Genomic DNA, 13,153 nt, shown 5'->3' with positions numbered 1-13,153 from the left:
CCACTTTCCTTCATACTAGTAAGAAGGACTGTATCCAATTTGTCTTTTTTCAAATTGGGATCAAATATTTTAGGTAACCATTTAAAAATTAAATGAATTTTTAATTCTCTCAAATACTAATTTTAGTACTATTTGGACAGAAAATGTTTACGTTAACCAGTATTCTGTTTTTTCAAAAATTCCCTTCAGAGATAGAAAACTCAGCTCCAATTTATCTTTCCAAAGTTCTATTATTGCCCTCCCCACACTCCAAGTTCCAAAAATTGGCTTACTACCTGTTCCCCCAGCTTAGTATTCCATGCCCCATTGGCACAGGTTACCCCTAGGCCTGGAACATATATCCTCCATGCCTCTACTTCTTGGAATCAATTCCTTCAAAGCCCAACTCCACCACCATCCCTATGGTAAGCTTTTTCTGATCCCCTAAGTGCTTAGCACAGTGACTAGCACATAGTAAGAACTTAACAAATGCCTGTTGCCTACCTGCTGCCTGTTCTTTCTCTCAAATTACTTTCTATTTATTTATCTCTATACAGGTCATATCCCTAGAGTCAAGTACACTGTTAATAAGTTTGTCGAACTGAATTAACAGTATCAAGGAATGTGGACTTAATTATAATCAGATGTTTATTTCAACATGCTTTCATACTTCCTACTAAGAACTTAAAGGTTAAAAAAAAATGACAGTACCTACCATCAGATTCACTCTCTTCTGAGTCCATTTCTGTTAATGCCACAGTCTCTGGTGTTGCTGAAATTAAATCCTGAGCTAAAGATTCATTCTTTTCAATATCTTGTAGAGTTTTCCGCGAATTCTCATGTTCACTGGGCTTACAGCTTCCTACAGTTTTTGCTGTACTAAGATGACTTCCTGACATCAAAGGGGCATTTACTTCTTGGAAAGAGTTAGTTGCAGTTTCAGAAGACTGATTTTTTTTATACTGTATTTCCTTATCACTTGAAACAATCAAAACAGAGGAATCACACTTATCTGGAGATATGAAAATATCCTTTTCTAATTCAGGAATCACAGGGTTTTCTTTATCTTCAGATACAAAAACTGTACTTGTCAACTGAGTTGTCACTTTGGAGTCTTTTCTATCCTCAACCCCAAATTCACCAATATCTACATTAACTGCGCTCTCCAAATGAGTAAGAATTACTTCTTCTTCATCCTTAAAAACAGATTTAACACTTGGCCCAAAGACTGCATTTGCTGAATGCCTTAGTGATGTTGGTTCTTCTAGAACAATGGATTCATCCTTTCCTAAAAGAACAATACTTGATGACTGTGCTGCAGGTACAGATTTGTGTTCATTCTTAATGTTGCATTCATCTCCTTGTGCAAATATCCTATTTTCTGAATGAGACACTGCTGCAGATTGTATTCCTTTGCTTTCTCTAACCTTAAGGAACTCGTCTTCCTCTTCTGACCTATTTACAAGAATCTCTTTAACCTCTGACACTCCATTCTGAGAGTTTTTTCTATCATTTTTCACAGCATCATCATCATCATCATCAAGAACTCCTTGAATTGCTAATAGAGTTCTGGGTGACACAGAGCCTTTATCTACTGCAGCAGGGGTATGTGCTTTTTTCACACTGAACTGCTTTTCATTTTCATTATCCAGCTCTTCTTCTGAGCTACCTTCCGTCATAGCAGCCTGGATAGCTAATAAAGTCCTTGGGGAAGGAGGGGCTGCTGCATCAGTATAAGTGTCTTTCTCTGTCTTTGGCTTCTCAAATGATGACGATTTGGCATCAAAAGGATGTGGACTATACATTTTACTAGAAGAAGGAAGAACTGATTTAGTATCCATTTCTTCAGCTTTCTTAGCTTGACTGCCTTAAAAAAATTAAAATTAAGAGATTTTTAATATGTACTGTCACAATATGACAACACAATTTAACATGATGAATAAAAGGAGGAGTTTATCAGAGTTAATTTTAGTATCTAAGTTCATGAAAACAGCAATTAACATCTTACTTCTACATTCAATGACTTCAAAGGAGATTAAAGTAAGAAAAGTAGTAGCTGACACTTAAGCATACTTTTTAATCTCAACTAGCCAGCTTACTCAGTGCTCTTTCTGTATAATAAGTTACACACGTTTGCTGAACAGAATCCATTAACAGTTTTACTAACTGTGTTGTGAAGTACATAAGAATTCATCAAGTTCACCAATTATACTATCCTGGACTACAATTTACAGAATTCATAGATGAAAGACAAATTCTACTGTTATAATTTCAGCTTGCCAGCAAATTAAGGACTTACAACTGATACCTTTTATCAAGATGTAATGAGAAGTATCCTCAGAAATTACTTTCCTTGATTCCACAACCTTCATAAAACCCCCTTCATTTTCATATTGTCTTTGGATGTCGCCTGAATGCTGCTGATTCATCTCTTTTTGTACATTTTCTATGTGTCGGTTCAAGTTGTTTTTTTTAAGCAAGCCCTTGAGTTGATATGCTGAAAAATCATTGGACTCCTTAAAGCAAAATAAATAATTTAGATAGGGATAATATGACTGTATTTCCCCAAAATCTAACAATTGATTTCTTTTCATAGGTGATATTTTTCTTTTGATGACGCTATCATTTCACTAAATTATTAAAAATTAAATCTGGGATAAAAACAAGGAAGTAGAATGAAGACATTCTGTGCCACACTACCCAGGAGCCCTTGGGAAAGTCCAAAACTCTCAGGGCCTCAGTTTACTCATCTGTCAAATGAAGGGATAGGACTAAATTATTTCAAACGATTCTAGCACTAAATCTATGATCATATGACTCCATGAAAGACTGCAAAATTTATTTTTAAAACACATTAAAATAGGAAGAATTGGGCAAAAAAAAGAATTCATAGATATATTTTACATTCAATGAGACTTTTGAAAAGTTAACTTTAGTTTAGGCATAAAAATGGTTTTCCTTCAGAATCAAAGAATCTCAGAGTTGGAAGGGATCTTAGGAATGATGCATCTAGTCCAACTTGTACTTGACCAAGAAGAATCCCTCCTGTGGCATGCCCAGCAAGTGGTCATCTAGCCATTATTTAAAGACTTCTAGCAAGATGTAATTCTGGGCAGCCCATTCAACTTCAGGAAAAATCTAAGTGTTAGAAAGTTTTTCCTTATACTGAAATGTTCTTTAAAAGATTTTCCTTTATAAACAGAGTAGTTCCATATATAATGCTCCATAAAGAGTACCAAGATATTTATGGTTCTGTGATTCTGAGTTGTAGTACTATAGATGGGAATTTTCAGATATGAGATACTTAATTTCCTTTTAGAGCAATAGTAAAATTATTTGAAGAATGAATACACTACGTATTTTACCTCGGGCATTGCTTCAAACAATGTTCTTCTTCGCTTAGTAAATTCCTTCATATCTGTCAAGATTTCATGCTTTATTTCTGGTGGTAGAGAGCTGAAGTCTTCAGATTCAATGTCTATAGCATGAGGATTACGAAAGAACTCTTCCTATTTGTATTAAAACATAATACTGTGAAATTAAATATATATAAAAGTGTCTACCTACAAAGTGATTTCCTCAACAAACAAAAGTAACTTAAAACTAAATTAGAACGAAAACTGCGTCACTCTCAAAATAGAATGGTACTGAAGGGGGAGGGGCATACACACAGCATGAATGAACAATGTGTTTATACTTATATAGATAGATGCACATGCTATATACGTGTGTGTATATAAAATATACTGGGGGTAGAACTTGGCAGGAGTGATCCAGAGCAGCAGCTTCATCAGTGTGGGGAATTCTCAGCATATCAATTTCTTCCACCAATGGAGATCAGCCACTTATATAAAAGTTACAGTTTTAAAGAGATGCCTGGGCCTCTAAGAAGTAACTTGTCCATGGTCATACAATAAAGAATCAGACTGACAACCTGAAACCAGGTCTTAATGCCACGTGTACTGGCACTATTAAACACAGCACTTTTGGTAAATATTCAATAAATATTCACTAAGGGTCTACTAAGTACAAAGAAAAATACTAGGTGCAGGGAGAGACATGAAGCTTATATTTATAATAACAGTCTTCTAGAACCAGGAGAACAATTTAATCAGTAACAATATTATAAAGAAAAATAACTTTGAAAGACTTTAGAACTTTGGTCAATGAAATAACCAACCACAATTCCAGACCACCAGTGAAAAAACATGCTACCTTCTGAGGAAAAAAGTGATGGGCTCATACATTTTCACTGAAGCATTTTTTTAAATGTGTAAAAGACAACATAAGGAACCCACAGAAGAAAACCTGGACAAGCAGTACAATTCTGAAAGTTATGTTAGAATTTATCTTACAGCTAAGTTTTGAATAAGAACATTTTTAAAAACATAACAGCTTAGATCTATATAGCATTTACAATATGCCTTCCTAAATAGGACATGGTCCATGACCTCGAGGAGCTTATAATCTGGTAAGAAAAACAATAATTTGACAATAGGTAAATAACTATAACACAAGACTGTCTAGTTTGAACTTTAAAAAGCAAATAAAATTTTTGCAACAAATTATTTTAAAGAAATGCAAATGTGAAACAAATAATATTACGTACATCTATTATGCCTCCTGGTAGTATTTAAAATCACTTCACCAAAAAAGACATTTCTTGTTACAATGCTTATATGAAAAAGGTAACTTTGTGAAGTACATTTTTTTCTGTATTGCAAGGTAAAGTTTAAAATGTCCATGGCTTTATCTAAATTAATACTCAAGAGTATATGATGCAACTCTAATAATTCTTAGAAATAAGCCTTTTATTGACTTTTTAAAATACTTCATTTTAATACCACATTCACTTCTGCACAATTTCACAATTGTTCACATTCCAGTATGGAATGCAAAAAAATAGTCTAGCAGAGTTACATGAAAAGAAGTAAAAAATTCTCAAGATTAGGAAAAAAAAATAAAGGACATCCCAGTAGTTTTGTCACTTCTAAAGAAGAGACTACATGTAATATTAGGAGGAGAATACTGACTCAGGGTAAAAGGGCAAGTTCAATTTTTAGTACTATCTTTGGAATTATATTATAAAGGAAGGGAAAAAAATCACTAAGTCAGGATAAACTACCATTAATTATGATACAGTCTTATATTTACTTAGGTATAAAAGATAGACTTGGATCCCTACTACTATGTTAGGCCCCACAATTAAGAATTCTGACTGGTAGAAGTGTATGGAAGAAAATAGCACCTATCACAAAAATAACTAAAAGAGAATTTCAAACTGAAATTCTTTAGCATTTTCAAAACACTGATTTATATATTATTGTTAGAGATGTGGAATTTGATCACTTTTGATTTCAGTGATAAAACTTCCAAATAAAGAAACTCCTTCCACCAATGCAAGTTGGCACCTTCTGTGTAATTTATAGTCTCAAAGAGTTATCTAAAGTTGTGAGAGGTTAAGTTACTTGCACAGGATTACAAAGTCAAGTGTGTGTCAAAGGCAAGAACTCAAGTCTTTCTGTTCCAAGGCAATGATAAGTAATTCATCTTAGTCAAATAAGAAAATTTCATCTAATAGAATGTTTTTAACTAACATTTAAGCACTTCCTAGCTCTGAGAAATCAAAAGTAATGTTTTATTCATCTTTATCTTATTTTATAAGAAATATTTTGATGGAACTTTGATCTCACCAATGGGAATAGTCCTTCCACCAGTACAGATTGCAACCCAGCCAAAGCTGGTCCTCCAGTACAACCACTGCCTATGTCCTCCAATAAATCCTTCAACAAGTGTCTCCCCAAGATGCTGAGGACTTGTCTCTAGATCGCAACACTGCACAGATACCAACAGAACATACGGACTATAAATCTGTTTTCCTGCTCTCTCACTATATGAACAATCTACCTCCTTCTCTAGTCATAAATCTCTCAATTTTTAAAATCTTTTTAAATAAGAGATATTAAAATATAATTATACCCAGAAAGAACTGCCATACAGTAGTTCTACTTGTAATGCATACCTTCCCTACTAATCAAGATGCCCAGGCTTCTCAAAAACTATTCCAGGGAAGCACAAGTTCTCATTAAGTCCTACAAATTTGGGAAAGGATTTAATAATGAACTGTGTGTTTGTGGTCCAAAGAACAGACTAAGTGAATACAAATAAAGTTGGCTCCCAAAAGATAATTTCTTTTTTCAGCCACAGAAACTAAAGAAAACCACCTAAAGAAAACAAGGTGGTTATAATTTGCATGAACTAAAAGGAATACCTACACCGATTAAATAAGAAATCCTTGAATTACTGACAAAAAAAGATAATTGTGCTACTAAAGAATGTTCATGCCTCTGCTTAATAAGCTTGAAAGTAAGATCTCCTGCAGATAATCCAGCCATTTCATATAGTTCTAAACAGAACAGAGAAAGTATCAGTTCTAATTTTTAAAAAACATTTTTGCAATTACATGCCATATATGCTGATTATTTTTGCATTCCAAGAAAAGTATTTCTAGCTTTTAAAAGGCATTTCTGATTACCTGTAATGCTTGTTTCTGACTCATTCTTATTTGCCATTCTTTTTCATCCTCCTCTTCTGAGCTAAAATTTCAATTAACAAACAAGGATGGAAGTTTTAGTGCACATTAAAATATTTTCTATAAACACATACTAAATAACTATAACTCCAGGTATATGCATATGTACATATTTATGTGTGTGTGTGTGTGTATATATATATATACACACATATATATATATATATACACTCCAGTTACATATATAATAATGTATACTACATGATGTGGATAATACAAAGTATTCATAATTCATGCCCTCAAAGACTTTACAATCTATTTGGAAGAGACAGGACACGGAAAGTTACAAACGTAAAAGCTAAGAAACCATGCGAGGCCACAGATGTCAAGACAGCAATTTATGACTGAGTGATAATACAAATGGCATAGATAATAAAGAAAGAATAACAAGGTTTCATAGAGTTAAGTGGAGATCAAGCTGGGCCTTGAAGAGTGGGTTAGGATTTGAAAAGTGGAAGGGGCATTCCAGGAACAGAGAACACAGAACCAAGGACTAGGGTCAGAATGCACAAGGTATATATGGAGGGGTTAGTAAGTCTGGCTGAAGTATTTTGTTCATATTTACCAATGGTGGCAGATAATTTTGGAAAAATAGTTTACAGTCTGGAATCAGACTGCAGAGGTCCATAAATACCAGGTTAAAGAGTTTTAATTTTTGGCAATGGAGGACCATTTAAGGTTTTTGAGCAGCTGAGTGACAACATGAAAATGGTGGCTACAGAAAATTAATCTAACAGCAGTGTAGATAGTTACATAACTGAAAAAGTCAAAGTATGAGATGATGTGAGTCTGAATTTAAGATAATGGCAATGCTAAAAGAAAGTAAGATATGGACTCAAGAGACATTACGAAGGAACTGACAGGGTCTGATGCTTATTGGAGGAAGAGGAAAGAGAGAGAAATGCAGTCAAAATGATTTATAAGTTTTGAGATAATTCTAATGTGATGACAGAAATGAGGACTTTAACAAGGTGACAAGCTCTGCAATACTGTAAAACAATAAAAATCTTTACACACAAAATATCATATAATACTTCTTTTTCTCAACACAAGATGATATAAAATAACCGGACAGTTCCAGATTTTGTTACAGAGTTTGCCATACTTTAAAATCAAGTCTTTTCACATACTGTTCATTCATTACATGTTAATTACTTAGATAGCTTAATCCTATTCCAAATAAGCACTACGACAAACACCCATAGTCTAAAAACTTCCTGAAATTTGGAAACTGTTGAAAAATTAGATAAATTAAATCATAATTCAATTCTATAGAGGTTCAAATTACAAGGCAGTAATCCATTTTGTGGGAAGACTTCTTAACTGTGAGGATATATGGCCTTTTGAACATCAGCCATAAAAATTAAATATTCTCCAATCAAAGCTTAAAAAAAATCTTAAATCATATTGCAAGTTCTGAACACATGCACTTTGATTACCAAGGCAAAAATGCAAAAGCCTTCCACTAAGAAAACAAATAATGCATTACAAATCACAACAGAAAATTTGCTAAATGAGTCACCTTTTAATATAGTTCTAAAAAGAGATATCAATTCCCAACTGGCTTTGTCTATGTTAGAGACTAAGGTTTAAACATGTTATGATTGCATTAGTTATAGCTATTATTTTTTAAAGCAAAAAAAATATTTACCTATTTTTCTCCTCCTCTTGTAATGATGGCAAAACATACATGTCATCTTCTCTTTGAACTTGGGTAAGACTAGGAAGTGCTTCCTCTCTTATAGAAAATATTTAAACAGAGATATAAAAAACCAGGACCTCAAATTCAAAAAACCACCCTTCCAACCATGCAGTAGCTTTACTTTCACCTCTCTTGATGAAATAAAAAAGCAACACATTTCTCCCATGAATGACCTAATTTGCCTTCTGCTGCTACTTATGAAGCTGATGCATACTTGCTCTTTGAAACTATACTGCAAGCTGCCTCCTCTTCTCCTACTGCTTCAGGAGAACAGGAAGAGAAAAATGATACAGAGTAAAGATTATGTAGTAGCAATTTAGATTTGATGATCTTTGCCACCCATTAATAGGCCATGTGACCTGCTTATATCACAGAAAGCCTAAGACACATGTGGTAGGAGGAGCTTCCTGACAGGAAAAGGAAGTTATGTCACAGGAAATGCTGAGAGAGAGAACAGTTATGGCTGCTAATGGCGCCCTCATGATTGTTAGAACTGAACAGGCTGCCGTAGCTGTGCTGTGAGTTTGTTTCGGGGAAGACCCCAGCAGGGGGTCGGAGAGGTTTTGGCACGGCGAGTCTCCAGGTTGTGATACTGTGTACTGAATGTTTTACCGCTCTGATAGACTGGATAAACGGCTTGTGGGATCTGGTTCTCTTGGTGTCTGAATAAATGGCTTACTCCTTCTACCTTCTATGTGGAGAGTCTCTTATACTTTGCAATACAGAACCACACGGGCATTTTGACAATTATCATCTACATTGTTATTATTGCCTTGCTGGTACAGATTACAGCACTGCAACATTCCCATCTTTTCGTATTTCTTTTTGCTTATATTTGTATTCACAGCACAGCACAGTGCGGCACACATGTTGAGTATTTAATAAGTGCCTGTTTCCTTCCTTCCTTACTTCTATCACCCTGGAAGGTCCACGGTCGCTCAAATTAGGAAATTTTTCACATAACCAATAATGTGGTTTTAAATATGTTATATTAAATGTGCTCTGAATAAGCTTACTTGATCCCTAAAAACAAACTTGTTTAAATAGGCATAATAATTATTTTTACCTCCACATGGCATATGAGGAAAGAGACTCAAAGAGATTAAGTGACTTGCAGAAGGGGGACCCTAAAACCCAGGTTTTCTTATTTGTCACACAATACTATTCCCACTATACTGTGCTGTGGTCTGCACATAAGATTTCTGTCTCATACAAGCTGGGAGCTGAAGGAAGGTTAAATGGACAGCTACCTAAACCAATGATGTTATCTAATTTCAAACACATCTAACATCTAACCTTTGGCCTCTCAAAGTAGTTTTGATAGCTTGTCTTTTTAAGAATGTCTTCAAAAGTTTTTCTGTAGTTTTCCTGGAGTCAGCGGATGCCAAATCTTTTCTTTGTCTTCTCTTAGCCTACAGAGAGAGAGTTTTATGTCAGAGAATAAACTGGCTCTGAGATGCCTTCAGAGCCATTCTGTAAAATACAAAAGAAAAATCCATCTCATTACTTTGTAAGCATTTGTTATTGGTTTGGTTGTTCTGTTTTTTAATCACACCTCTCTGGTCTTCTCCATCACTGCCAACCACTTTCATTGACTCCAAATGGAAGAAGGAATAGGGGAAGAAGGAATAGGGAAAGAAGGAAAGAGCTGAACAGTTTGTGAAGTTGATGGTTATGAGGAGGAGCAGGTTTAGGAAAAGGTAGGCAGTAGGAGAAACAGATATGGATCTGTGATCAGAAAAGGGAATTTTAGGATCTCCCCACCTTAAGCCTCAAACAATTACAAGTAATAATGTAGTCTAGAGATGTGGCCACCCCAGAGTGGCTATGGTAGAATGGAAATGGAAATCAAGGGAGTTAAGGAAGTTGGGAATAAAAAAAAAATTGCACATACCAAAGTCTGTTTCTTCAACAGTGGTGCTTCTCCATCAAATACAAAAATTGGACGAATTCTGAAAAATAACAGCTTGCAAAGTCGATGAAACAAAGTTAAAAGATGGGGATTTTCAATTGAGTTTCCATGCCTGTCCCTGACTCCTTTAAGTGCCTGATTCAACCAAATGCTAATATCTGTAAGAATCATCAATGGAAAACACTTTGGAGTTTTGAAATATACATTTAACATTCAATGGAAATCAACTACAACCTGAACATTTATTTCAAATTATTTTAAAATCAAAATCATTTAACTCCATTTGGCCTTTTGCCAAATTTTTACCAAATTTTTTTAGTAAATTATTTGTGAAATCAAAACTCAAAATCCTAGTTTTAATCAATTAACTTACATTCTTATAGAACAATATTTTAAATTTAATTTGTGTTCTGGTAAATGTACTAAAGCACAATTTATTACTAAGGCAACACACATCTTGTCATTTTTGAAGAGAATGAGTGACATCACAAGGTGATGTCTTGACTCAAGCACAAAACTGGATTTAAGTGAGGCAGAAATGCAGTCAGAAGGCTCACCCTCTCTTCTACAGTCAACAAAATCCAGTGGCAGGACAAAAGTCAAGATGATAGGTGATGGCCCGAGATATAGTGGATAACCTTGGCATCTTCAATGTCTAACCAAGCTCTAAGCTCTCCAGAGTACCTGCTTCAGCTACCTTTGTGGCCACTGGAACAAAGTGTTCTCATCCAACCATTCTGCCAGCAAGTCATAGCATGCTTGGGGTAGACATTCCCCTAACTCACAGACAGGTTTGAGGCCTGGTTACCCTCGAGCTGGTTTAGCTCATCTGCCAAGACAGTTTTACTGGGGTGTAGCCACTGCATATGCTACAACTTCTTGGAGCCACAGGTGAGAGCTGGATGACAGGTGCATACCAAAGGTGGATGAGCAGCCCTGAAAAGGGCTCAGCAAGCCCTCATACAAGAAGTGCTAGTCCTTCCTGAACTCCTCATACACGCTGCCCCAAATGTGTTGGAAGGGAGGAGGGGCTCCCCCAGTGCAAGAGCTGGACAAAACAAACAACTAATACATAAATTACATACTGATGACTGGCAGGACTCTAAGGTCAATATCTGACCTCTGAGAATCTAGTTCAGTCTGTTCTAATAATTCGTTATTTGTTAATGCTGTATAAAACAAAGGAACTTATACAAATTACTGTTGTAGGAATAATTGAAGGAGAAAAGGACTGGACCTATAATTTCACTGACATGCAGGTCAGCACCTTCTCTGCATCTTACTCTTAAAAAATTGCTCAAAGAACTAAGAAGTCAAGTGATTTGTTGAGCATCACACAGGCAGTATGTATCAGAGGCTGAACTTTAACCTAGGTTGTTCTGGTTCTCAAGCCAGTTCTCTATCCAGTACAATATGCTACACTACAACATTTCACCTAAAGTCAATAAAAGTACAAAAAAAGTTTAATTATATCATCAAAATACTTTCTAGAAGGGACATAACAGTCCACCTATTCCAACTCCTCTCATTTTAGACAAGACAAATGAAGCCCAGAGTGACTTGTCTAAGGTCTCACAGGCAGTCCTAAATAAACAGCAAAACACATCAGTTTTAAGCCTTACAACTTACTTACCTATGGAATTAAGCATAACTAGAGATGGGGGAAAAGGTCCAAAAAATTAAATGAGCTGAAATATTTTGAACAAGTGAACGTTTCTAATTACACCAGGACTTAAAAAAGTCAGACACACTGCATCCATACTTCTGTGTGAGGCTGAAAAAAGTATGTTTGTAGCAAATTAATGTGCCATAATGCCTGGGCTATAAGAAGATGCAAAATTCTAAAAGAGGAAGCAGAATCCTAGGTGGCATTAATTCTACAACCAGGTCTATACAAGAAAAGAACAGCTGAAACTTATTTAGCACTCTAATGCATTAAGAAAGCACTTTCCTCACAACACTACTGTGAGGTAGGTGACACAAATATTATCTTCATTTATAAAATAGCAAACAGACCCTGAGAGGTTAGATGACTTGTCCAGATCACAAAGATAATAAAAGTGAAATCCAAGTCCAGCACTTTTCCTACTGTCACAATGTTTTGGCAGAGAGTTTAAAAAAAAAAAACACATTTAAGGTCATCTAAGTCACTTGAAGGTTAATTAAATCACAAAATCTTAAAGGGCCTCAGAATTCATCTTGTCCCACTTCTGCTTCTATAGAAATTACCCCTACAACTCCTCTATCAAATGGTTCCTCCTGTTGGTACGTGAAGACATCTAGTAAGAAAGAAGCCATTACATTCTAAGGTCATTCTTGAATAACTCCAATTTGAGTTATACTGAGACTAAATCTGCCTCCTTGTAACTTTCACCCAATCCTCCTGGTTCTGTAAAATATCAAATTAATTTGGTAAAATTTGGACTCCTTTCATAAGGGAAGTCCTAAACAACCCAAAGATCAATAACTTGAGCATTCTAGCTTTATTCTTAATCTGATAATTCGTTGTTCAGGGAATCAGAACATACTCTTTACGCTATTTCTCCAGTTTTATACATTGACCTGTTCTAGTAAACTAAAATGCAAGATAAACATTCCCGAAAAATCAAGTTTATTTTTTAAATGAATGGCAATAAAAATAGTGCCTTCATTTGCCATTTTTGGCTTTTAAGCAATTTTCCCTCATCTAAACTTTAACCTGAAGCACTAAACAAAGTCCACCAGATGTGGCAACAACACTCGAATTTCACCCCTTTCAATCTTAGCAGAGCACCAGTGCCTTGCTTTTAAGAAAAAAAAAATGAGCTATTAATATTATCTCTCCCTCTCCCATATTTTGGAGGGAAAGCAGTGGCTCTAGAGTAAGAAGGTGTGGTTTCAAATCCCACCTCTGACATGTTTGACATTAGGCAGCCACTTAACCTCCCTGAGCCTCATTTTCTTCATCTCTAAAATGTGGTGTTCAAGT

At 35.3% G+C, this 13,153-nt stretch overlaps 1 protein-coding gene across 2 annotated transcripts in view; it reads right to left on the bottom strand.

Annotated features, from left to right (window-relative positions):
* The window catches only part of ERCC5 (ERCC excision repair 5, endonuclease), a 34,295-nt gene that overhangs the window by 19,925 nt on the left and 1,217 nt on the right, over positions 1-13,153 (bottom strand). The window contains exons 2-8 of one of the 2 annotated variants that reach the window (XM_036754500.1): positions 10,168-10,343; positions 9,570-9,685; positions 8,223-8,309; positions 6,515-6,575; positions 3,345-3,488; positions 2,288-2,495; positions 695-1,846 (exon numbers count right to left, since the gene is read on the bottom strand). In XM_036754500.1, the coding sequence (XP_036610395.1) occupies positions 695-1,846; positions 2,288-2,495; positions 3,345-3,488; positions 6,515-6,575; positions 8,223-8,309; positions 9,570-9,685; positions 10,168-10,343 (1,944 nt within the window). Of the gene's footprint in view, positions 1-694; positions 1,847-2,278; positions 2,496-3,344; positions 3,489-6,514; positions 6,576-8,222; positions 8,310-9,569; positions 9,686-10,167; positions 10,344-13,153 lie in introns of both variants that reach the window. The other variant, XM_036754499.1, reaches the window with a different exon arrangement.

Source organism: Trichosurus vulpecula, chromosome 4 (assembly GCF_011100635.1).
Source record: "Trichosurus vulpecula isolate mTriVul1 chromosome 4, mTriVul1.pri, whole genome shotgun sequence".
NCBI lineage: Eukaryota > Metazoa > Chordata > Mammalia > Diprotodontia > Phalangeridae > Trichosurus > Trichosurus vulpecula.
This window is presented reverse-complemented; position numbering and strand designations above follow the sequence as displayed.